The sequence below is a fragment of the Candoia aspera genome, chromosome 3, assembly GCF_035149785.1.
Source record: "Candoia aspera isolate rCanAsp1 chromosome 3, rCanAsp1.hap2, whole genome shotgun sequence".
Taxonomy (NCBI): domain Eukaryota; kingdom Metazoa; phylum Chordata; class Lepidosauria; order Squamata; family Boidae; genus Candoia; species Candoia aspera.
Window position 1 is genome coordinate 169,784,217 of NC_086155.1, and position 27,636 is coordinate 169,811,852.

Consider the following 27,636-nt stretch of genomic DNA (forward strand, 5'->3'; position numbering starts at 1 on the left):
TGGACCCTATGGGATTCTAGAGGGAACTTAAGGTTTTCCCTGAAGTTCTGGTGGGACGCTTGGCTGAGGCCTTGGTCACTACCTGGAATGGGCTGGCAGCTGGGGCTTTGGAGTGCATCACCCCTGTGTGGACTCTCTTTGTGCCATTCCTAAAGGTATTTGCTTTACTGAGGAGTTCTGAGAGATGAAGTGTCAGAAGAGATGCCTGAAAGACTCAGAGTCTGACCAAACATGGGTAAGTGGGATTACCTTGTGGTGATAAGGGCAGTGAACTTCAAAATTTCTTGACCTTTATTACATCCACAAATAGCCATCCAGTGATCCTGTTTATTGAGTAAGGATCAGCCACAGGACCATCTGTAGAGCACTGTGAGGAACATTCTGGCTATTTAATGGAAAGATCTGTTCCAATTTGAACTCTTACTAGAAAGGTCTCACTGAGGTACCTGGGGCTTGGTCTTGTTGTGTGATCTGGGATGAGTTTGAACGAGTGACTCCTGAAGTAGACAGGGTCCTCTGTTAGTTTGGCCACCATTATCACAAACGGCACAAAAAGAATGTGGGGTTAAATTTTGGCTGAAGAACCAGATAAAAATGCTTTCAATAAATAAATCAGTAAGCAAAGAAAATAATCATTTTTCAAAGTGAGCCTAATTTGCAGCCAATGAAGAACAATAGAAAACACAAAGGCAATTAAACAATATGTAATAATTATTCTTTATTTTTTAAAGACAATAAATACATAAAATAAAGACATCACATATAAGCTATCTTGTATATTCTGCTGGTCAGAAAGACTCCTACTAGCAAATGAAATGGTTTACGAGACAAGGTCCTTCAGGCAACAATACTGGAAGATTTATTAGAAAGAAAGCTCACTGTAGCAGACAGCTAATGAAGGGACTTCAACTACATTATTTTCTTCTGTGTACTTGAAGGTACTTTTAGTAATTGTAGTTACTCTCACAAAAGAAAGTTGAGACTCAGCTTCGTGCTGTAGCTGTTTGAGGCTGCTCTGACTGTAGCTGTTTTCCAAGATATTCCCTACAAAAAAAGCAATATGGAAAAGGGAAGGAAAAGATTATGAAAAGACAATCAATACTTAAATGGAATTTCAGAAAGGAATAAACAACAAGAAGTAATGCAGAACAAGTGTGCAATTAACTGTTGGCTAGTCAATCCTTTGGCAGTTCAGAAATTCTACTTTTGAGAACTTATTCAGATCTGAATTTTAAATAAGGAAGTCAAATAACAAACAGAAGTCATGCTAGTTTATATTAGAAGAGCATGGACAATATGATAGTTTTAAATTTTACTGTACATTATACAATAATTATTGGAAAGAGGTGGTTATGAAAAATAATACAATTCTATAAGTATACATAACCTTAGAAAAACCTCGTGTGGTCTTTCTTCAGAGATCACACCACATCAGCTTTGCTAAGGCAATCTGATCGTCTCCACATCTCCTGCTGCACTATTTCACCACATCCTGTGTACCTAAAAAGCCCTATGAAGAGGTCCTAGCAATAGTGATAAACTAAACCAAGATGCGATTATTGCCTTATTCTGTAAGATTTGTACCCCTTTTCTCTAGATCAAGGCAGCTTATATGGGGATCTCCCTTCATTTGATCACCACAATCCTGTGATATAGGTTGGGTTGAAAAAGAGCAACTAGAGCAAAATTATCCAGTGAGCTTCCATGGCTGAAGGTGGACTTCAGACTAGGTTTCACCAGTCCTACTTCAACATTTTAACCACCGCACCACATTGGTTGGTGGGAAACCTTAAAGATCTCTTCATCTGGTAATCCCTAAAGGCTGGATGCTTGATTTTTCATGGTTGGAGTGGAAGAAATAGGATATTAACAAGTTGGAGAAACTTAGAGTCAGAATTTTATGAAACTGTGTTAACTTTCAAAAATAAGAACCTTTCAAAGCAAAGACAGCACTTGTTTGTGCTCCTGATTTTAAAATGGATGTCTGGAACATGCTTTATATGCCATCCATTTATAGAGCTTGAATAAAGACATTTTTCAACAAGATGAGCAGGGGGACATTTGTGTATTTAAAAGCACTGAATTTTTACTCAGACCAACTTAATTATAAAGATGTTAAAATAAATTGTGACTGACTGACTTAGATTCTGCAAGCAAAGTTTAAAACACTAGTTTTTTCATCTGCACACCTATGTCAGCTCAGTTATCTTGTTTGATACACAGAGAAGTTAAACTAAAAATAACAAAGGCATTGAACATAATCTCCATAGTGAAAGACTACAAATCAGAAGTAGAAAACATTTATTACTGGAAAGAAAATACAGCTATTAATTGTTCAATTGACTTGGGGAGACCTACGGAGAACATTATTTTATATTTTATGTAGCTTTACATTATTAGCAGAGGAGTTTTCTGGGCGTTTGGAGGATAAAATCGCTCAGATCCGTTCTTACCCAGTTATCTGGGAAAAGTTTGACCCTGTTGGGCCCGAGGAAGTAGACAGGGTCCTCTGGACTGTAAATGCCAACACTTGCCAATTAGATCCTTGTCCCTCCAGGTTGGTGAAGGAAGCTCAGGAGGTGACGTGTGGGTGGATCCAGGTGATGGTAAATTCATCCTTGGGGATGAAGCCTTTAAAGAGCTGCTGGTGCACCCCCTCCTCAAGAAACCATCCCTGGATCCCACTGACTGGACAATTTTCATCCAGTCTCCCACCTCCCCTTTTTAGGGAGGTGTTGAGAAAGTGGTGGCATTGCAGCTGCAGAGGGTCCTGGATGAAATGGATTATCTGGACCCTTTTCAGCCGGATTTCAGGCCTGGATATGGGATGGAAACAGCTTTGGTCGCGCTTTTGGATGATCTCTGGCAGTAGCAGGATGGGAGCAATGTATCCATCCTTGCTCTTCTTGACCTCTCAGCGGCTTTTGATACCATTGACCGTGGTATGCTTTTGGGTTGGCTCAGGGAGTTGGGGATGGGTGGCATGGTTTTGCACTGGTTCACCTCCTTCCTCCAGGGCCGGTCCCAATCGGTGTTGATAGGGAGCGAGAGATCCAGCCCATGGCCCCTCCTTTGTGGGGTGCTGCAGGGTTATGTACTCTCTCCACTCCTCTTTAACATCTACTTGAAACTGTTCGGTGAGATCATCCATCACCACGGGATGAGGTATCATCAATATGCTGATACCCAATTATACATCTCCATTCCGGGTGACTTAAGTGATGCTGTGACCACCCGCTCTGGGCGCCTGGAGGCTGTATGGGTCTGGATGGGGAAAAACAGGCTTCAGCTGAACCCTGGCAAGATGGAGTGGCTGTGGGTTGGGGACTCCTTGGTATCCAGGAACTTACCATCTTTGGTTCTGGATGGGGTTGTACTGCCCCAGACAGATCCGATGCAGAACCTGGGGGTTCTCTTGGACTCACAACTCCTGCTCAAAGAGCAGGTGGCAGTCATGGCCAGGAGAGCCTTTGCCCAACTTCGTGTTGTGCGCCAGCTATTCCCCTTCCTGGATCGGGAGGCCCTCCAGTCAGTCACTCATGCCCTAGTCATCTCCCACATAGACTATTGCAACGTGCTCTACATGGGGCTACCCTTGAAGAGTATCCGGAAGCTTCAGCTGGTCCAGAATGCAGCCGCGTGGGCTATTTTTGTTGTCCCCAGAAGGGCGCATATAACACCTTTGCTGCGCAAGCTGCATTGGGTGCCAGTTTGCTTCCGCGTCCAATTCAAGGTGTTGGTTATCAGCTTTAAAGCCCAACATGGCATGGGTCCAGGTTAACTGAGGGACCGCCTCACCCCCATTACATTGACCCGTCCCACCGGGCAGGCAGAGAGGACATGTTACAGACCCTGTCCATGAGAGACTATCAATTGGCAGGGTCCAGGAAGACGGCCTTCTCTGCTGTAGCCCCCACCCTCTGGAACAAGTTGCCCCCAGAGAAAAGGCAGGCCCCCACTTCCCTGGCCTTCCGAAAGGGGGTCAAGACTTGGATGTGCCACCTCACTTGGAGTGAGAGGGGGGATAGTATGCCATGGGGGTGGTTGGCACCTTGATGCAGCCCTGGGAAATTTTATCAAGACCAACCTTGGATTGTATATTTCATATTTTATAGTTTTATGCATATTTATATTTTTATATGAATCTGTTTTATGATATTTTAATTTTGTATTGTTTTAATTCACTTGTAAACCACCCGGAGTTGTTTTTTGAGATGGGTGGTGTAGAAATATGATAAATAAATAAATTATAAAGTTAATTTCAAGTAACAAAACAAAGATTAGCTTTCTAGTTCATACAAATGTATAGTTCATGAGCACTGTATTTAATTGTATCAGAATTTTATTTTACTTTTAAATGAATGAGTTATATGCAATGCTGCCTCTTCTGCTAATGTAAGCTTCATTAAGCATGTGCAATAACTAAAGCACCTGTTTGCACTTCTTCAAAGCCAAGAGCCTTGTGTAGTGCATGAGGTTGTCTATTAGCACATTTACAAAGAATTTGTTAGCCCAGAATCTCTAGTACAGAAATTAAATCCACTTGCTTTATATTGGAAGTAGCTTGCAGTTCTTGAAATTACTTGAATTTGTTAAGGTCTGCTAAATATATGGTTAAACATGCTTTTTTCCCCAATATTCATATCATCATTCAAGAAGAAAACTGTACAAAGTTTGGCTATATCTGTGTCTCACAATGTGGGGTTGTGTTATTCATGCAAGCATGAAACATAAACTTAGTTACTGAGTTAAAGACAACTTGATGCACCACTACAGACCAGATGCAAGTCTCAGTGGGTGAGGAGCTTATCACAGTGTTCCTCCTTTTATGTTCAAATTAATAACGTGGAATTACTTATGAAGCCATCAGTGAGAGACTGAGGCCAAAACAGCAAGACTGCAAAACTGATGTTCAAGAAGGTCTGCTGAGTAGCTGTAAAGTGATGTTTTTGAATACCACTATTTTTTAAAAAAATTAACAGTGGTGGTGGTGGTAACCAAGCTCTATAACTATTGTCAGAAAAGCCTCATGGCCAAAGTTTCACAGAGGAAGAACTGCTATTTGTAACGGTTAGAGATGGTAAAATTAATCTTAAAAGAACTACTTTTTTAACTTATAAGGAATCTTGCCTCAGTAATGAGATTCAGCTAACAATGCTTTGATCTCAGCTGCATTGTATTACTTACTTTCTGGACTTTTAAATGAATGCTTTTACCCATTTTTTTCCGATATTGAGCTAAAAGTACTATCAGTGATGGTGCTGCATGCATTCTAAGTAGCCACTGAAAAAATGCAAAAAAAAAAAAAATCCTCAGAGCCTGAATAAAGTTATATTGATTATGTTATGTCTGCTGCATAAGCAATAATGCAATTAAGTTCTAGGAGCAGGGGAAAGAAACCTGACACGCTGCAGATTTTTTGTAATATAAATCCTAAAAACTCCAGCTAACATGAATAAAGTATGTATTTGTGGGAGTTGTAGTAAACAAGCTTGCCTTAACCGTGTCTAGAATATGCACTGTTGTGGTGAATAAGCAATGGGATGGACCACACTTCTCAAGGACCAGTATTTAAAATTCTATATTTATCTTTTTCCCATAAACACACTGCCAGTAAAAATATAGTCTTGTATGTAAAACAGGCAGGCAGATTAGTAATTTGCAATTTCTGTAATTAATACATTTTACTAGCTGAATAAAAGGGAATGTGTATTAAATTCTATTTATATTTTATTTATGTATTTTTTCATCATATTTATATAGCTGCCCATCTCACAATCAAGTGACTCTGGGCAGCGTATGACGAAGTTAAAAGCAAAATATCCAAGTGAATATTAATATTATTAATATTAGAAACTTTAAAATTATATAAAGCACAAAACTAAAAACAGAAAAAAAAAAGAAATTAGGCAAAGAGGAGGTGTTAATTACCCAGGAGCCATCTCAATATTTCGCCAGGCCCCTGGGGTCCCCAGGCCTGCTGAACAACCAGGTCTTGAGGGACCTCCAGAAAGCTAAAAGGGATGAGGCCAGCCTCACTTCGGGGGGAAGGATGTTCCATAAAGCAGGGGCCACAGCAGAAAAAGCCTGCCACCCTGAACCCGCTAATCACATACAGATAGAATTCAGGGAACAACATATTAAGGAATAATAAAATCTCGCCAGAAATCTCAGTAAAATCTATGAAAAATAAGCAAAAAGCACAAAAGATCAGTAACAGATCCAGTTATATTTCATTAAACATCCATTTACAACTCACAAATGCCAAAGTATACAAATAAGCCTTTGTCAAGCACTGAAATAACAATAAAGTTATCGCAAAAACTTATAGGGAAAAAAAAAACCGAAAGAGCCACACCAGTTCATTTCAACAATATTACTTTCATTTATTGGTGCGAATAAAAAAAATAATCAGCATTTTTAATCACTACTTTAGACCTTGGATTTAACGGATGACAAAATTAATCACTTTTGTCAATACGGAATAAAAATTAGCCATCACATACCAATTATGGACCATCAGCTTCTGCACAGCAAGTAAGGCATTGTAGCGAACCTGCTGGTCTTCATGATGCATATGATTCATCACCAGCTGTTTTCCACCAAGCTGTTCAATCACACTAAACAAACAAACAGGATGGGATGGGATGGGATGTGGTGAATAATATAACATTGGTAGATGTATTTTTGATATTACCTCCTCTTCTCCTCTATTACTTTTAAACAGAAGGTAAAATAGCTCAGCTCTAAATACATATAACTTTAGCATTAAAAATATAATCAATTTTCCTTACACAAAAATGTAAATGTAATAACAGACTAGTAAGGGTGGGAAATCATCCTACTTCAGAAGCCACAGAAATGTATGTTCTTCAGATGGTTTATTGTGAAAATGAGCATCCTCACTCTTCACCTTTCCTGCATCTATTAAATGCAACATGGAAGCTATGTAACCATTTTCTCTTGAAATGACTGCTTGAGGGAATAGAAATGCAAGCTGACTACAACACTGGAGCCTATTCTGGATTCACTGTTAATGCTTCCAGAGGAAGCAGTCACAAAGCAGCCAGACTGGAAATATGAACAAAATAACTTTCATAACAAGTATGTTTTGAAGATAAAAAAGAGATTAGAGACATATTTTAATTAATTTTGACTTCTGTGACATTTTAAATTCTAAAAACCAGTATTATCTTTATTTCCCAATGGAACATTTAGATTATTTTCTACATCCTAAAATAAGCCAAGTAAATAACCCTATTTAAAAGCTTAACACAATTAATAGGACAGCTGTTGCAGGCACTTTACCCTTGCACACAATTACATAAAGACTTCCATTTAACATAGAAATAACTGCTATTAAAACTTGAAGCAAACGTAAGATGTAAATGTTCCATACCGTTTTCCTCGAGGATAGTGTCGGACATATTCTCCCACATCATGAGCAGCTACAGCCAAAACCTGAGGATCGTCTGACACTTCCAAAAGCTTTGTCAAAATTCTACAATTCAATTTTATGCATATCGTAAGGTTTTAATTTTCTACAAAGTTCTTATTTAGATATTTACTTCCAATAAAACCATTCAGCACATATAAGCAGGGTTGAAGAGAAGCTAACCAAGCTAGATTTACCTAATGATCACTGTCAAATGTTGTTCTTAAACCATTACCAGTATTCTCCATGCGTACTGGAAATTGATACAGATCATTTTATCAATTTAAATAAAAGTCAGCTTACACATTTCCACTTCTATGCTACATAATCTAGCACACTTTTTCTAGAACTTTTGTAGATCGACACAGAATCAAAACGTTTCATTCTAAATTTGAAAAGGTTGAAATTTGAAATGTTTTGTGCAAGACAGTAGAAGATTGATATTTTGAAATGTGTGGGTATTTTTTTAAGTCTGTAACTAGATCACATACAACATGTATTTAGCAAGTGTGCATATTTTCTAAACAGTCCATATCCACCTTACAACTCCACTAACAGTATGAAAAGAATAAATTCTAATCATTAAAATACATCATGAAAATATGTTTATTTTATTCCCCTGAGTAAAAATAATGAGGCATAGTCTTCAGTGAACCTCTGAACAAAGGCATATCAGTGTTCTTGAAAGATGCCAATTTGATTCATGCACAACTAAGCCTGTTGATCTAATCTGCATCCAGTTTAAGTTTCAAAGTCAGAAGTCCAAAATACAAATTAAACAATCACTGACAACTGTATGAGCATATCAGTTTGAATGGATAATGCAAATCTCTAAATATTTTAGCTTCAATGAAGATATGTGCTATATTCAGATGGCACACACATATGCTTAGTGCTGTTTTTTTTTAAATTCATTTGCATAGACTCCACGAACCCCACACTAGTTCATTCTAGAATCTTCAACAGTCTCCATATGTTTCCTGAAAATAAGTGTTAAATATGTTTACATCTACATATGTTTGCTTCTCTGGAGTTCCATCCCTTCCACTTAAATGAAGTGTTAAGGGTATCACGAACACATTTGTATCACCTCATAACACAGAAACTATAAATTAATACTCTTGTTGTAGCGTATACATCTGAAAGCAGTAGATATGTTATTTGCTCTTTCACAATCACAAACACATGGTTTAAAAGCAGAAGGGTTCCCGTAGGAATGCCAAAGACATTTCTTTTCTTTTTTAAAGGGGGCAGGGGTTGCAATCTAAAGAACCACATCTTTGGTTCTTTAGATTACAGCCTCCCCTTATATTTCATTTGTTTGTTTGTTTAAAAAGGAAGCATTTTCTTTAAATTTAAATTTCTTCACCTTGCATAGATGTTTTAAATGCAATTTTCATTATTCTGAGCAACACATGTATTGCAATTGTTAAGGAAAAAACGGGGAGGAAGGAAGGAAGGAAACAGAGGAACGTACTTCAACAGTTCATAATTCTTTTCATTTAATCTTACAGCATTCTCCCGCCAGAATTTCTCAGATTTGTGGACAGGACTCCATTCTAGTCTTCCTGACTTAAGCTCAGAACTATATTCATCAAATGAACTGCAGAAAAATTGAAGATGAATTTAGGAACAAATTTACTGCTTGAGAACAATACATGATGACCTATTGCTTTTTCTGCCTCTGATCTGAACAGATGCACATTCCTAATCTTAACTGTTAGACTAATTCAACAAAATATTTTTTTCATGTTTTATTGGTCACCCTAGAGAATATTTTAAACATATTGGCTGTCAACCTCATTATGCTGAAAGTGTAAAATGGGTAAGGAGATACTTACTCAAATGATATGCTTGTCCCCCTATTCCCTTGTTTTGGTTTCATATCCATAGATTTGTTAATATGATATTGCAAAGATCAATATGCTTTAAAGATATTTATTTATTTATATTTCAAATTTCATCACTGCCCATCTCACTCAAAGAACAACTCTGGGTGAATAAATTATATAGCATAACTATTGAGCATATTACTCTACCAGGAATTATGGAATTAGCAAGCATTAGGCCAGCAAAAACAAATTATTCTTCAATATTGAAAATACAGCAGGATCCCAGGTTGACAGTCTTGGATCAGTGATGTTGTGTTCCCTTTCTGTTTATGAACTGGCTCTCTATCAATGTAATAGAAAGACAGGTGAATATTTATATTTTTTGAAGAATTTTATTAAATTTCAGAAAAAAGATAAAAGATACGGAAAAATTAAAAGCTACAAAAAAACTAAAAAAGTGTGAAAACACAAAAGAAAAATTTAAAATAGATTACAAAGAGAAGTGATTTCCCACTTTAAACATCAAGGATGTACAGCAATTTCCCATAATCAATCCCTTACTCTCTATTAAACCAAAATCTCATATTTCTACAAGTCAACCCCTTAGCACATTATAAAAATCACTAACTACCATTGTCCCCTCCCCTTATAAAAAGAAAAAAAGAAAAAAATATAAATCACCTAATCAACTCCCCCAAAATAACAATTACTCAATTATTCCCTTCCTACTACTATTCTATACATTCCTGTCTACTATAATAAAGATAAAAAATAAATAAGCATGTACATTGTCTGCCATTATAATTAATAATACAAGAAACATGAATTAATATTAATTTTTTAAAAGAAAAAAATTAATAATCATAATCCCAATTATCAACGATAAGTAAAATCATCCAAAACCAAAAGACCTGCCAGATATATATTTCTGGTCCCTTAACCCACTTCAAAACAGACCAAGACCTATCCCCCTAATAAGCATAGAGCTATTTTCTTAAAGAAATCAAACAGCCTGACTATTCCCCTCACAAACACAGACTTCTCTTCAAAAAAACCTCCCATACATAATAACCCCATCTTTTCCATAACATTCCAACAAAAAGTCAAGTTTACTCATGTCTTGCAGCTCAATTTCTCAGTTTAAGTTCTTCAAATCAGCACTGTCAATTTCATCCAGGATTTCAGCAGAAGCCCAAATCTTACTCTTAGGAGAGACAATTCCATTGCTGTTAGATTCTTCAGTTACGTCCCCATCGCCAACCAGATGGCACATTTTAGACCACATATTTTCCACAATGCTCTGGATATCTTGCATAATAACTTGGCAGGAATCAGAAAGAATCTGCTTAATATCTGTTTTGATATCTCCACAAAGGTCAGAAAAGGCCTGGTTAAGATCCTCCATGTCTGAGGCAGTAAGTTATGGTACCCCCTAGATACTTAACCAACTAAAGTAAAAGGTAATGGAAAATTTCCAAACTGAGTTAAGATAAGATAGCAGACAGTTCCCCAGAGAAAGTAGCAGCAGGAAAGTAAAAGTTCAGAAGGACAGATTCAACATGTAGATAAAAAGCTAAAACCTTCAAAATTAGTTCAAAAATAATAATGGGGAGACTCTCCACCGTCCTTAGTATTGGATGGAAAGCAGAATCCAAAGCTTATTTAAAAAAAAAAAAATCACAGAAATAACAATAAGCACCAAGAGAGATCGTTTCTCCTTAATGTAGAAAGCATCTCTTAGGGTACAAATATTGAAAAAAAAAAGATAAATTGGATGCTTTAGAAATGGGGTGGCTGGACTTCATGTCCCTTAAAGGCTGTAGCGTGGCTTGGAAATGGTGACGTCCTAGCCCCCCGGCGAAGTCTTACCTGTCGATTGCGAATGCTGTTTACGATCTCCTGTCTGCAACTCACCGTCCAGAGGACAAATGGGTCACTTCTGAGCATTTTCCTTGGTCTGGAAAAACACTCCTGGGCTTCAGGAGAGGCCAGCCTGAGCCCGAAAAAACTGCCATGATGCCAGTTTTGCCCACAGAGCTCACAGGCAAAGCTGTTCAGTCCACCATGATCTCCCCAGAGGTCCTGGTGAATATTTATTTTATATTTATTTATTTATATTTCAAATTTAGTCACCGTCCATCTCATTCAAAGAGCGACTTAATAACATGGAATAATAAAACCAATTGTTCCATGTGATTAAGATTTAATAGTGTATTCAAAATAAGGTTGAATAATTTCTTACATCCAACATGCTTTGTGGCTTCTCTTTTATGATTTTCCTATTTTTGTGTTTTTCCCCTTTTTCTTTTTTTAACTTTTATTTTAAACCTATATATCCTGTTAAAGCTGTTTCTCCTCCTGTCCCAGTGATTTTACAATTTGACCAGATAGCACCATGTGTTTTAGATTGCTCTGAATATTCCAGGATTCTGGCCAACTGTGCCAGGATATATACTGTAAATTCCCAAAATCTCAGATTTAAATGCTGGCGCACCTGTCTTCGAACAATGTAGATATCGAGTCTGGGACTTCTGTTGGAGACATGGCAGACTAAGCAGCTGTGCCTGTGGGCTTAGCAGGCGGAACTTACAAAACGGCAATTTTTTTCGGGCTCAGGCACGTTTTCCTGAAGCCCAGGAGTGTTCTCCAGATAAAGGAAAACACCTGGAATCACCCCATCTGTCCTTCGGACAGCCACTTCCAGCCAGAAGATTGCAGCGTTTCACATTTGACTGGTAAGAGCTAGCTAGGAGGTGGGGACATCACCATTTTCCAAGCTGTGCTATATCTTTAAAGGGACTCTAAGACCGGCCACCTCATTTCTAAATCACCAAATTTATATATTTTTTAAGCATGCATACCCTAAGAGAGGTTTTCTAAATGAGGAGAAGCTGGCTCTCTTTGTGCTTATTATTTTTGGGATTTTTTAAAATTCTTTTTTAAGTTTTGGAATTCATTTTCCTTCCAAAATATAAAGGAGGATTGAGAGTAAACAATTGTCTTCCTGTTATTATTTTTGTATTAAATTTGAAGATATTAGCACTTTCCTACACATTGAATCGGCTGATTTGAACTTTCAGCTTTCTGTTTCCACTTTCCCTTGGGAACCGTCTGCTTATCTCACTTTTGCTTGTGTAAATAGACTCTGGAACTTTTCCATATCTTCGACTTTCACTGGTTAAACTCCTAGGGGGCGCTGTAATCTACATGGATGATTTTAAACAATTTTTTTATGACTTCCACCAAGATTTTAAACGGATCTTTTCTGACTCCTATGAAGCTTTTATACAAGACATTCAGGACATCGTGGAAAATATGAGGTCTAAAATGTGTCGTCTGGTTGGGGACGTAGTGGATGAAACTGAGGAATTCAACAGTGATAGAAATGTCTCTTCTAAGAGTGAGATCAGGATTTCTTTTGAGATGCTGGATGAAGATTGGATAGTGGAGCTGGAGAAATTTAAGGGAGAGAGAGATCTGCAAGCAGCAAGTGAAATTGAGTTTTTCGTGAAATGCCATAAAAAAGAAGGGGTCATTATGTATGGGAGGTTTTCTGAAGAGAAGTTGGAATTTTTGAGGGGGGCAGGGGGGCTGTCTGATTTTTTTCAAGAGAAAAGCTCTGGGCACATTGTGGGGATATGTAAATGTTCTGGTTTATTTTGAAGTGGGATAAGAGTTAAAGAATGTTTACCTGGATTGCTTTCAGGGTTTGACTGATATTTGTTTTTAAGTATTTGGATTTAGATTATTAGGGTCTTAAAAAATCTTTATTTGGATGGTTTTAAGGATTTGATTTAAGGTTATTGTCTCAACTTGTTTTTCTTTTTGAGGTTTATTAAGATTAAGATTATTAAAAGTGTTGTATGATTAAGTATAAAGGCAGACAATTTATGTGCTTTTTAGTTTGATTTTTATTACAGTAGACAGAAATGTATAGAATAGTAATAGGAAGGGATTAATTAAATAAGTTTTTGGGGGGGGGAGTTGTTTAGGAGGTTTATATGAATTTTCTTTTCCTTTATTTTAATATAAGGGGAGGGAGTAACTGTACTTAATGATTTTTACAATGTACTAAAGTGGAATGATTTATAGACACAATGTGGTTTTGGTTTAATATAGAGTAAGAGTTTGATTATGGAACATTTTTGTATATCCTTGCTGTTAAAAGTTGGAAGTCACATCTTTCTGTAATGTTGAATTATTATTTTTTTTCTCTTGTGTTTTCACATCTTTTTAGTTCTTTTTTCTTTTTTGTAGTCTTTTTGTAGTTTTTATCTTTGTCTTAAAACTTAATAAAATTCTTTAAAAAAAACCAATGTAGATATCCAATCCAATAATAAGAACTGGAAATTTCACATTAACTTAATATTCACTGGTTAGTTTCTAACAAAATAGATGAATTGTTGTGAATTGGTCAAACCACACAACTTATGGGAGAAAGGGAACACAAACCCCTTTGTCCAAAACTTCCAGTGTTTCATTTTTAAAGTGATGGTAATATTGTTGCAGGGGACGCGGTGGCGCTGCGGGTTAAACCGCTGAGCTGTTGATCGGAAGGTCGGCGGTTCGAAACCGCGCAGCGGGGTGAGCTCCCGTTGTTAATCCCAGCTCCTGCTCACCTAGCAGTTCGAAAACATGCAAATGTGAGTAGATCAATAGGTACCGCTTCGGCGGGAAGGTAACGGCGTTCCGAGTCGTCATGCTGGCCACATGACCCGGAAATGTCTATGACAACGCCGGCTCCAAGGCTTAGAAACGGAGATGAGCACCGCCCCCTAGAGTCGGACTCGACTGGACTTTACGTCAAGGGAAACCTTTACCTTTACTAATATTGTTGCAAAAAGTCAGATTCAACATTCTTTGTTCTAAGAGACTGTTGTAATGGGACATTTTCCTTATTCTTTAAAATAGGGACATAAGTACTATGAAATTCACTCATTACCCAGGTCTCTGAATCAGAAAATGGACATTTAAACTTGAGAAGAGTTAACTATATACATGCCTTTTCTTTTTATAAGATCTTAGCACAATAAATAAGTAGATGCATGTGGTGTATTTAGAAGAATGCATTTTCTTGTTTGAATACTAAAGTGATTTCAATTTCTTAAAAATATATATTTTATATGTTGCATGAGGTTCATTCAACCTATATGCTAAAATGCTCTGTTGCACAGTCTTTATTAATACATTATTTGGGTGTTATGTGATATAATAAGGGGTCTAATTGAAAGTCCGCTTGTAGTAGCTGGTAGCTATGTAGTTTTTATAATTTTTTGAATTTTAAGTACAAACCATCTGAGGGTACAATTTATCAGAAGAGGTATTTTTAATGCTGCTTAATTTTAAGGACTCTCAAAATTATTTCCTGCAAAGTTTATAGAAACAGCATTTTTAGATTAACTGTTTCCTAAATGTCTAGACTTCTATCTGATCATGACCATGATTTTAGTGAGGAAAAGAGTTTTAACTAAAGGCTGGCAAACACTGTTGTTATGCCATTTTTAAGATTTTAAATGCAAAATTTACCTGAGGTCCTGGACACTCTCCCCAAGTTTGTCCAACAGAAATTTTATATCCTCACTTATATCTTCATCATCATATTTCTGTTGCTCCAAATTTTCTAGCTGCTTCAGTACTTTGCACTGGATCATGGCAAGAGCATATTCTTGGCGGGTTTCTCTCTCAATAGACTTTTCTAGAAAATTCTAGGGAAAAAAAACAATAAAAGGACTTTTAAAAATCCCACCTATCATAAATGAAAAATATATTGTTTTGTGATCTGCCCATATATTTTTAATATTTATTAACAGCACTGTTGCCTCTACTCACTAGCACTCTTTTACAAGTTTTTAATCAAGATGATACCATTAACAACAGCCAAGAAAACAAGCAAAAGGATCATCATATAAATCAACCCAGAGTTCTCACTCAAGGCACAAATGACCAGGCAAGAACCTGGTTAGAAACAGATCATGGGAAAAAACGTATCTAAAGGATCACTAAGAGTCAACACAAACTTGATGACATATAATCAATCAATCAATCACCATTAACAACATTTGCTCAGACACTGTCAGTTTCTCTAAATCGATTTAGAGAAAGTAATGTCCAATGGCTTTTTTCTATCAGAATTCGATCAGTAGAATTGGAAAATGGAGATTCTTCTTCTTTCTGCAGCTACTGAAACACCCCCAAATTCTACTCCAGAGTAATGGGCTGTCCCTGCCTATGAAAGTTGCATGAAGGGAACAAGATTCAGAGTGTGGAGGTATAGTGGACTGCACTTAAGAGCATGTGATTCGTAAAACCCTAGCACCAAATGGTAGGTACACAGGTCTTCCATATAAAGGTATACTTGGCTTCACAAGTTTCAAACCTGAAAATATTAAAGTGAAATGGCTTTTATAATGTACTTTCTGTATTTTTCCTTGAGAGAGACTATGACAGCGTGACATTTGCCATGCAGTTTAATGCTGCATCCCATTTTCTTTTCGTCTCAGAGTCAATGTAAGTCCAATTCAAGACTCTGGCATAGACCCTTCCCACAGTCCCCCTAACCCAGATTGGGACTCCTGGTCCCAGAATAAGCATTGCCAACAAATAGGCCCCTCCCAGACATAGAGCCCTAATATGAATCAGAACTACAGCAAAGGACAAACATTTGAGACCCCTCTAGTTCTAAGGCTTATTCCAATTCACACTGTCGCACATCAGCTATTGCTTGAAGAGAAAACAGTCAAACAACACCAAGTTGCAATGTAAAAAACAAAACAAAACCACAGCCAGTTTCTTCTAGTTAATGTACTTCATCCACTCACCCGAAATGCTGCCAGAATGATCCTGGTTACTTTCTCTTTTACAGACTCTTGAAGGATGTCAGATAGAACTGGAACAATATTGTAACGCCGCAAGTGTTCACACATTTGAGGACTGAAGGCCAAGAGCCACACAGAGAAAATCATCTGATACTGAAGCTGGAAACCACATTTGTTACTCAATACTCCCATTATACTGGAGGGAAAGAAAAGACATACAGAACACACCATTTCTTTCTGATCAGTCTGTATTCTGAAGTGCCCTTATCCCCAAGATCTATAAAAGCTGGTCTTTAAAAAAAAAAAAAAGTAGGGGGAAATCTTGGAGAACCTGATTTTTAGAACTCTTTTAAACCGCTTTACAGCAATGGCCATAGGAGGCACCTGTATTTTCTTCTGGGTAATGAAGTAACATGTTCCATGTGTGTGAGTACATGTACTTTCTCCTCTCCTCCTTTCTCTTCTCAAAGCCACAACTATTATTAACTCCACTGCTGAACTACACTTATAGGTTGTTTTTATTGAACATTCAACTGAGCATGAGTTCCTTTAACTTAAGTGTCCTGCAGCAAGTCCTCAGCATTCAGTGAAATTTAATCCTGGTTTACTGTGAACAGAACAGCAATTTTAAATGAATTTAGATTTACGTTTATAACCTATCATGCCACTGCTCTTGTCCATAATATAATAAGCAGGGGATTGTATCTTTTAAATACAATCCCCTGCTTATCCACAGAGAATGTCTCTTTGTCCTGTGAGCATTTCATACACCTTTTGTAATGTCTGGAATTCTGCTCTTAAAGCTTTTCTAAGTCAGACATCTAAATATGCCCCAAGAAGATACCCCACTAAAACAGTAGACACTGATATTTTTTCTTACAAATACTCACCAGTTTACTCCATCTGATTCTACCCATGCAAAACGATATTCATTGACCCTGAGCATCAACTGCAAACACCCAGCAACACATTGGACATATTGTGAACTCTGCATGAAAGAAGAACACACATCCCTAAAAATATGTAGTATTAGAGAGTGACGCAATATTGAAAAATATTATCCTAAGTAAGAAGTCTCCAATTATTCATCGATCCTGAAAGCAGAAGCTGGCCAGACATTAGAAATGCCTGTTGCTATTTTCAGGTTGGATAATGCCCAATTAAAAAAAATGTTCATTCTATTTCAGAAGCAAATTATCAGAAATAAGTGCATTAGTTCCTTTCCAAGACTGAATCCAGTCAAGTAAAAGTCCCAGATTTGTTCTAAAGTTGAACTTGCATGATCCTGCGTGCCTACTTGAAATGACTGGTTTACAAACAAAGCAATCTTTCTGTATGACTTGTATACAACAAAGCAATCTTTCTACACTGTTTCCAGAGAACATCTAACAAGTAATCATGTAGCATCTTTCATGTAAAAATAACCACACAGTTGTGATGGACAGTATCTTCCTTTGCAACAGGAAGCTGAGCAAAAGCATCTCCACATATATACATATAGCAGAATATTTCTTAATTGTTATTCATGCTTTTCCTACAGTTAGATTCCAATATAGGGGGAAAGTGTGTATGTACTGTATGTGTGTGTGTGTGTGTATGCATGTTATGATCCAATGCATTTCTTTTTGTGAATGAACATTTAAAATGAAGCTATAATGTCTGAAAACAGTCAATGAGCTTTGTAATATCACACAAGCAAGTACTGTATTAGAAAAACTGGTCAGTTGATAAACTCTTCTGTTCCTTCATTTATGCACACACAAAAACATAATCAGCAGGTTATTAAAGAATCCATCAAAATTCCAGCTTTTCTTCTGATTTTAACTAGTAATCATATTTTGGGTCAAAAATCCCCCTCAAAGTACATACCTAATTGTGTTATCCCTTTATTAGGACTAACAAAAAGAAAATGTGTATTCAAACTGTTGGGTTTTCCAGAAATTTATCAAATGTGACCTATAGAAGGATATGCCTGAGGTTCTTCAGAGGGAAACCAAGCCAATGACGTCTCCCTATTAATCCATTTTTCATCTGATTCCAAAATGTCCCAATTGCTGACTCTCCAGGGATGCCATGTGCAAGGCCTAAAAGCCAAGCGAGGCTCTCTCACCGGGTTGCTATCTCCACTTCAGCTGGTTGTTCACTAATGGTTACCGCCATGCCATTCCTGCATTCTCTTGTTACTATCTACACAGAAGTCACTACCAAGGCAGCTTACCATTTGCTACAGCCTATCTTGTAGCCTGAGGATGCCAGCATTTCAGCTGGGTCTCAGTTCTCAATACAACATACTGTAATGGTACCATCCTCCAACCATCCACACAGGCTCCTCTTCACAAAACTGACTCAGGAACTATATATTACACAGAAAATATCTCAAATGTAAGTTATTACATTGGATCCTGAGATTCTCTAAGCCTACAGCCTTGTTTTACAAATTCTGACTGATAGGTTTCCAGCAGGAACACTTTAGCAGACACTTCACTGAGAAGAAGCCTCAGACGCATGAACTCGTAAGATTTTGGAGTAAAAAGACATTGAGTGTTAAAAAGAGAATTGAAATAAGTATTTTAAGAGCTTTTTACTATAGATACTATAGCTTCTTACTATAGGATATATTTCAGTATATCCTATTGAAAACCAGACTAGCTTTCCTACTGCTACCAAACGGAACTAAGGTTTAACCCAGATCTAGCCTATAGACTGAGAGGAATATTAAGAACTTATCTTTATATACTTACATCAGTTCCAGGTTCATTAGCACTTCCAGTACCCCGTAGTTTCTAGCATAAAAGAAAAAAGTTATATTCTTGGAATTATTTTTATTAAAAGAAAATTTTACATAATTTAAAAAACTACAGAAACGTAAAAGAAAAAGAAGGAAAAGAAGGAAAATATAAAAGGGCAAAAGAAAAAGTGAAAGATAATAGAAAGGAAAGGAAAGAAAGTATCTAAAGAAACAATTTCCAATCTTCTTTGCAGCAGTTACAAACATAACAAACTATATTCTAAAGACTCATAACGAATAATCCTATTAACCATGGGATTGGACCCAGATTTAACAGAGGCAGTTGACAAAACATACAACTGATCTTTTATCTTCCTGTACATCACAATTCTGATCATCCATCTATCATCAACTTTATAGTCACACATCTGGGATAACACAGTTGGTAATGTTACAAACTAAAGGTTGGGTATGGCATGTCCTTTTTTATTCTCTTGCTTGGACTTTTTAACCTGAAAATATCCACAAAAATACCAAGAATTCAGTTAAGTTCATGACATTTGCACTTCAAGAACATATTTAGATATTCCGTACTGGAATCTTCAGCTTTGTTTCATTAATCAAAAGAAGGCTACAAGTTTCTATAGAGCTTGCTGCCATGGTAAAAAATAATCACGAGTTCTCCTTTCTATGTTGTAAAAACCCACTAACTTTTCTGGGGATAAATGCTGACGGGAAACTGCCCAGTTGTGTGACTCTGCCTGGGGTTACTCCAAATGACATTGACTAGTTTCACACGCCTTTCTCTTCATGGGAAGGCCAGCAACACATTGACACATAACTTCTTCTGTGCCTTCCTACTGTGAAGCAAAGGATGCCTCCATACACCCCATGGTGACTGGCTTTATCGATTCACCCAGTGAATAAGAAGGTGTTTGTCTCCTCATCAATTAAAAAAGATGTCTCAATGAAAGTGACACAATTCCACCAATATATTAGATGCAGCACAGAATAGCAAAATAATTTCTGTTAAGACTATTTTAATTCAAGTAATTTGATTTACAGATATTTTAAGTATGACTGTATATACCTGTGAACTAAGCTGTGTTTTAATCCAATTGAAGTAATAATTTAAGTCACTGCCTTCCATCAGTTCTCGTCCCCAAGCTGCTAGCTTAGCAATAATTCTGGCAGCCTGAAAAATAATACAGAAAAAAGAACTTCAGTTCCTTCTAGAAGAATGTAGCTACCTTGCAAATTCAGGGTTTTTGACTGACTGAAAGCTTACCATATGCACAGTGAAAAGATCCTGACGATTCAGCATTGGCAGAAAATAGGACCATGCAGTGTTCTTGTCCCGCTTTGCATAGTCAAAGAAAATACTAACACGCTGGTGATTCTCCTGTTAAAAGGAAAAGAGCAAGTGTATTATTGATACCAGGGTGGAAGGATTGTGACCTGCTTATATAACATTATAATTCAAAATGGTGCCAGCAAAATAAGCAATGCATACATAATGCACACACATACAGAATTACATTTTGATGTTCATCTGGCAAACAGTGATGTGATTAGGTGATGGGGGAAAACTAGAAATAAAAACTGATGATAATGCACCATACATTATCAACATTTCTTGCGGTCCACTTGCAATTTATGAGTCCCTTGCTGTTGCAATGTTCATTATCATAGCACTTAAATTATCTACATTAAAGAGGCATACAAAAGTGCTAGAAGGAAAAACAGAGCCCCCACCAAAAAAAGATTTTAAAGTTTTGATAAAATTACACACCATGAAAAATGGAAATGATTGAGATATTTAACACAGGCAAAACATTAAAAAATATCCTAAGTTTAATTGCAAGACTTCATTGGAATAATACTAGGAATATAATGGAACATTTATTAATTTAGATACTATAAAGACATTAAATAAGAACTTATTTGTTTTAGAGGATTCAACTAAAGAGAAGGAATTGATGAAGCAAAACTAATCTAATATCTCTGGCCACATGTATCAGAAGAGAAGGTGGTTATGTGGAAGGTGAGGGCAGCTAATATTTCCAGGTGATCACCAACTTATATTATTCCTGGAAAGCAACTGGTAGTAAGATCTTTTAACACAGATATGGCATCCTGGTTAGCAGCCTAGCTCTGCATTTTGCACCAGTCAAAGCTTCCAGACCCAAATAATTTTGAAGCAGCTCTCATAGGCATTAGCCATAACTGCCAGTTGGATGGGATAGCAAGCTGTAGTTCATAACATCCAGAGGATACTAGGTTTATTGTATAGAATGATGAAATTCTGCTTATTGAGAAGAAGCTTAACAATTAGATTCATCTTTCTTCTGTACATTTTGCAAGTAGATCAATTCATGTATTATTTATTACAGACATTTCAAGATGTAAACGTAATCATGCCACATTGTAGAAAATGGTTAAGGTATACTGAGTGCATTAAATGGACACAGAAACTAACAGATCCTATTCACAGGAAGTGTATTCTGCCCAGCATCACTGGGAAAGTGGTATCAAATAAAAAAAAAGCTACACTGAAATAAAAGACCTGCATATCAATAAATGTTAATCATGAAAATGGTTAATGAACGTACCTGCAGCATATCATCAACCATAGTTAAAATGTACTGAACTGTCTGTTCCTTGGAGATATGAGTCATCAGACTTATGAATGTTTTAGCACACTAGGAAAAAAATAAAGTATTAGAATCTTTTTTCATTCTCATTTTACTGTGCAATTCTGCAAGCATCGGCTGTGCGGTAAACATCAAAACTTCCTTAAATTGTTGGATCAGAATATTCACATGTATTGAATATGCTGGAATGCCTTCACCAAGCATACTATTATTGCACAAACTACATTCGCTCAGTTATCACTGAGACAACTGGACTTCATATTGAGGAGCAACAACAATAGCTTTGTTCTTCTCTCCAATATAGAAAAAATGCAGCATGTAATATGTACTCTGTTACTTCTAACTCAAATTCAGAGATATTGGCACAGTCATACAGAGTAATATTTGCTTTGATTTATAAGAGGAATAGAAGAGAATTTCCCCTAAAGTACTTATGTATGTTGAACCATACTAATCAAATTAAAATATGCTGAAATGCCAACCTGATTTTCAAAAGTAACTCAGGAAAAACAAGTATTAGCAACCAAATCATGTGGGAACTTGTCTCTCCTTCACTCTTCCAAAAGATCAGTACTAAAACAGCTGAACATTAAGATAAACAAGATTGTGTTTATATACACAATTATATTGACATGGAAATTTCTTCAAATGGTATCCTTCATGGATTTTACAGGCTAGTGGAGAATATCAAAACTACCTCAAATAAATAGAACTATGAATATATGGACATCCATGCAAAAGAGTCTTCTTGGCACCCTCTCACCCAGTATTCCTCAACCTTGACCACTTTAAGATGTGTGGACTTCTGGATGCTGGCTGGGGAATTCTGGGAGTTGAAGTCCACATGTCTTAAAGTTGCCAAGGTTGAGAAACACTGCTCTCATCTATGCTGCCTTCCACAAGTTTTCCTAGAGTAGTCATGGATGTTTCATTAAAATGGGGGAGAAGGGAAAAGAAAATATCCCTCTATATTCCTTTGAAGAAAATAATCATGTCCATAAGAGGTGCACAAAATGTTATATTTCAGATTCTAAACAGCTGTTCTGACCTTATAAAAATGTTTGGACACTGTTCCAGCATAGTGGCAATGTTTCAAACTCAAAACAGTACTGTCTTGAGTTTGGGCCATTTTGAGTTTATAGTATTTTCTATAAGGTCCAAACAGCTGTTTCTAACTTATATAAGAACATTTTGAACTCAAAACAGAACATTTCAAGTGGAATATATTTTTTAATTTGAAATGTTCCACATACAACAAGGGCCATCGTTTTGCTGTTGATGACACACCAGCACATATGACAAATAAAGTAATTATCTATTTGGCCTAGCACAGCTATTATAGAGTACAAAAGCAGCATGTAGCTTCAGCTTCACTATGAAATCTAAAATAGTCTGACATGATCAGCAGACTTTTGTTAACAGTCTTATTATGGATCTTGCTGGCACAATTGGTGATAGAAAGTGCTAAAAGCATAAATTCACATACGCATGACTGCAACATCAAATAACTGATTTCAGTGAAATGAATTAAGTATAATATATACAAGGTGCAGGCAATCAGATTATTCTGTGCAATTTGATCTTCAATGCCGACTAGCATGGCCAATGGTATGGGACTGTAGAATGTATAGCCTACACAACAGAGGACACCAGATTGCCTTTCCCTGATAATCAAATTTTTCATGAAAATTCAATACTCCTAACATAAACAGTTCATGTATCAGCTATCAATTATTGAGTGCCAAAATAGCAATCAGTGACATGCACAGATGTGTCATTTATCTTCCAGAAATCATCAAATAACAAAATGTGAATACTGTTTCAGGAATGATTATTAGTAATGGCAAACAATTCTAGAAGAGCACCCAGCTAAACATATTGTATTGCTGAATGATTTTATGTGGCCAAACACGACAGAAGTCAATAGGATTTGTTCCTAATTTAAGGAGTTATAATATAATAGGGATTAACTGCTATTCCCTGGAGTACCTCTAGCGTATGGGCACACACTTCTCAAACACTGTGAAAGTAATTTTGGTATGTCACCATCAATAATGTAAGTAGTTTGGAAAAGACTTGACTATCGCATACAGGAACAGATCTACAAACCTTTCTAAACCAAAATGGCAATAGCCAAAACTATTCAGAACACTGAATAATTATTTGCCCCTAGAAACTGTATTACCTGGTTGCCTTCTGTTTGGATTAATTCTTGCTTTTCTTCTGGGCTCCGTTTTTGTTCAAATCTTTGAATGAATTCACAGTCTTCTCCTGAAATCATTAGCCCTCTGCAAAGGGAAAAAAACAACCATTTTTAGCACTTCAGATGTGTATCCTCCATTTATTTCTGCCCATAATTCCCAGAACTGCTTATAAAATCACTTACATTCCCATACATAAATATGAAACCATGAATTGGGTGGGCAATCTTGGCTACAAAATATTACCTCATAAAGGAAAGGTATTTCTGACAAATGAAATGCCTCTTTAGATAATGATTTTGGAAAGCTGCAAAGTTGTTTTAGCACACCTAAGATTTTTTTACTCCCCTACTCCTACCACTATAGTAACCCCTTGCTCCAATGCCTTCTCATATATTATTTTGCAAAAAAAGGCTCTCAGATTTAAAAGTAATTTACCATTCATCTTAGGGACTTAGTTTCAAGAATCACACATTTAAAATGCCCCTTGGACAAGTGCAAGCACTTTTTTTTCCTTTTGTTTAAAACTGTGTGTGTGTCCTTTATGTAAGCCAAGGCCTGACTGTCTTCCAAAGATACATTATGTCCCTGCCTCCCCAAATTTGTTATGTAACTTTTAAGTCAATGTTAACTCAGTTAGGCTTATTTGTATTACTTGAAGGTTTTGACTGAGAGTAATATTGTATTAATATTTGTATTCATGCCAAAGTAGCTGTTAATGTCTTGGCATCAATATTTAACCAAAAAAAAAGGACAACAGCTTTCACAGTTCCAAGAGTCCTTACAAGTTTTTAAAGTTATGGTTATATAAATGTTATAAGATGGAATTCTGGTCCCAGCTAGCACTACATGCTCACCTAGTTCTGATAAGTCATATAGCTGAATAAATAAAAATTGATTAGATTTGCATAACATTATAAGCTATAAACAAGACACAATGGCTGGATTTGCTACCACATGCTAAACCAAAACCCAATTATAGCTTAGCATGATATGTGAACTTGACCATCATGGTAAGTATTATGTGAGCCTCTCTCTGTACTTTCTAGTGCTGCGGGGTTTGAACAATGATGCAGAAACAACACTTCAGACCACATGTAAGAGCTGCATCTCTCTGCTATCCATTAACCTACCCTTAAAGCAGCAGCACATTTTCCAACCTCATGCATAATAAGCCTGAAAAATGTTGGGCTACTTTAATTAATAGTACCGATGTGCAGTGCTCACATAAGCTCCAAAGTATTTGTTTCTAAACGTTACAAGTGTACTTAGACATAAAAAAAAAACTCCTTTGAGCTGTAATAGCAAAAGCAAATAGAAGATTGTCCAAGAACTCATGTTGTATTTGCGAAGAGTAATCAAATGCCAAGTAAGAGTCCTTACTGCATGTGGAAGAGCCAAAATCCTGATGTCTACCAAGGCCAGTCAGAACTTTAGGAACACCCACCAGCAGCAGCCTTTAAAGAGTTTTGAAGCCTAGAAAAATATCTCTCAACAGGTATTGGTGGCATAGTAAAAAGTACGAAAGGCCATTTAGACAGGTGGTAACTGTTTGTGGGGATTTCCTATATTATATGGGAGAACCATAATTTGTGCCTGTTAAACATACTTAACAATGTAAGGTACAGTATTGTTACAAGAAATGTTATTAATCCTGAATCTCCAAATACATAATTTTCGTTGGATAAATCCCAAGGAAACAAACAGGTTGCTGGGCAGAAACATGGACTTTTGGGTGGGAGGGGGGCAGGACAGGAGACAGTAGGAAAACCACCCACCTATTTATCCCTATAAACTTTTCTTACTTACTTTATTATGGTCTTAGATCAGTACACTATAAACTTTTCATAATTTTCAAGAATCTTCAAGTAAGAAAAATGAAGACAACAACAGAAACTTGTTTTCCTACCAAGTAATAATTTATTAACCTAAGAAGAGTATTGGGTGGGAATGTATGAAAGCATCTTGCTACCTAAAAGGATATAGTCGGCTTCTACTAACAAAAAAATATTTGTACCCAGACTATATATAGATATCTTTCTGAATACATAATTGATTAAGATACAGTATATGGAATTTCAGCTATTCTGAAAACCTGGTTTTGGCTAAGATTTAAGATTTTACTAAGTGTTGTTCACAATAATACATACTACTACATTGAAATACTTTGTTAGTAATAACTGACAGAGTCATTTCCCCCAATTTCCACTGACTCAAGATTTTTCCAGTTCTTAAAGCAGTGCTCTAACTTCCAATGCATCTACATATGCACTAAAATATGTAACTATTTTAGAAAAATTATGCCACTTATAACCTTATTATATGCCACTTATAATTTGTAGCCAGTTCAAAACTTACTGTAGATACAACTGCCAATTCACTTTATTAGCCCGAACTTCAGCAGCTTTAGCAGCAATGATATTGGTGGGGACAGCAGCATCAACAGCCCCCCGGATATCCATAGTTACTGTAATTTAAAACCTATTAAGGAAACAAAGATAAATTTGAGTTTACAAGAAAACTAACAATGCTTCAGTCAATACATGTACACTGAAATCAGGTTAGTTTCACTGATCTGCAAATCTAGATTTCAATACCTTTGCAGAGCTTCGAGAATTTAATGTCATCTCAGGTATCTATAACTGGACTCACTGCATGTGGTAGTCACTCATGCCCTGATCACCTCCCATTTGGATTATTGCAATGTAGTCTACATGAAAACACCCAGAAGCTGCACTTGGTCCAGAATGCAGCAGTGCATGTAGTTACGGACACACCTCAGGACACCCACATAACAACACTACTTTGTGAGCTGCACAGGTTCCTTATAAGCTTCCAAATGCAACTCAAGATGCTAGTTACCATTTATAAGGCCCTTTATGGCACAGGGCTGGGTTATTTGCATGACTGCATGTCTCATCACATGAGATCTGACATGCCTGGCATGTTTCAAGGTGTTTTTACAAATAATATTGCCTGGCTGGGCACAAGAGGTTTGCCTTTTCTGTCACAGTGCCTGCCCTGTGGAACAATGTTCCTCCCATGGTTCAGAGGGCACCAACCCCACTGGCCTTCCACAAGGCTCTGAAGACCCTTTTTTTCCCCCAGGCACTGTGCCAGACCATGGGATGATCCCATCCAGTATGAAAGGTCTTGACTAGACTATGCATTCAGTCTCAGTTATTCTATTATTCTGGTTTATGTTTATTATTTATTATTTTTAGTTTCTTGTTTTTGTATGCTTCTACAAGTTGCTCTGTGAATTGGGCAGTTATATAAAATATTATATGAGTATTTTAACTTACTTGTATAATCTTTAACTGATGTAAAACAATATGAGATATATACTACAATTTGAATCACAAAGTTAACTGCAGATAATGTTACTGCAGTTCAATCTGGAGTTGTTAATTTATTCATCATCACATAAATTTGTAAAAATCTATTGTCTATTAATTTGAGCAAATAAATAAGCCTAATACATCAACCAAAAACAATCGTATATTATTTATCTATTGAACCATGTCTCTGAAGCAATTATAGAAATTACAATCATAACAGAACAAAATTCAGAAGAAACACATACAAGTTTGCAATAGTCAATCAGTGAAATTCTTGGTCTTGCAACAATGCATGACCACTACCTCAAATCAGTTGATAGGTAAAAGGATGTTGAAATAAGTTTGGAAGAAATTATGAAGGCTATGTTTCTAATCTTCCAAGCACAAAGAAAAGTTAGCTTACCATTAAAAAAGTTAATTGATTTAGACAGACAGACAGACAGACAGATATGGCACAGAATTAAGGTACATTAAAAAGGAAAGGTCAGTGCTACCTGCTTCAAACAGGTAAATAGTTTTATACTTGCTATTATTTAAAGTATGAAACTTGAGCAAACAATTCCTAGGCTGATGTAAAGCAAACAAGAAATCTATTCAATTAATAACTACTTTCAAAAGTTCTACTTATAA

At 36.5% G+C, this 27,636-nt stretch overlaps 1 protein-coding gene across 1 annotated transcript; it reads right to left on the minus strand.

Annotated features, from left to right (window-relative positions):
- Window positions 1-693: 693 nt before the first annotated feature.
- ATP6V1H (ATPase H+ transporting V1 subunit H) lies at window positions 694-26,148 on the minus strand. Its single transcript, XM_063299283.1, has 13 exons — window positions 26,024-26,148; window positions 23,650-23,752; window positions 21,423-21,512; window positions 20,099-20,212; window positions 19,901-20,005; window positions 18,824-18,865; window positions 16,973-17,070; window positions 16,086-16,278; window positions 14,794-14,972; window positions 8,913-9,038; window positions 7,400-7,501; window positions 6,507-6,620; window positions 694-1,044 (listed from the first exon to the last, which is right to left on the minus strand). Exons 1-13 carry the CDS (start codon window positions 26,125-26,127, stop codon window positions 984-986), a joined length of 1,431 nt encoding a protein of 476 aa, XP_063155353.1. The 5' UTR covers window positions 26,128-26,148; the 3' UTR covers window positions 694-983.
- Window positions 26,149-27,636: the final 1,488 nt, after the last annotated feature.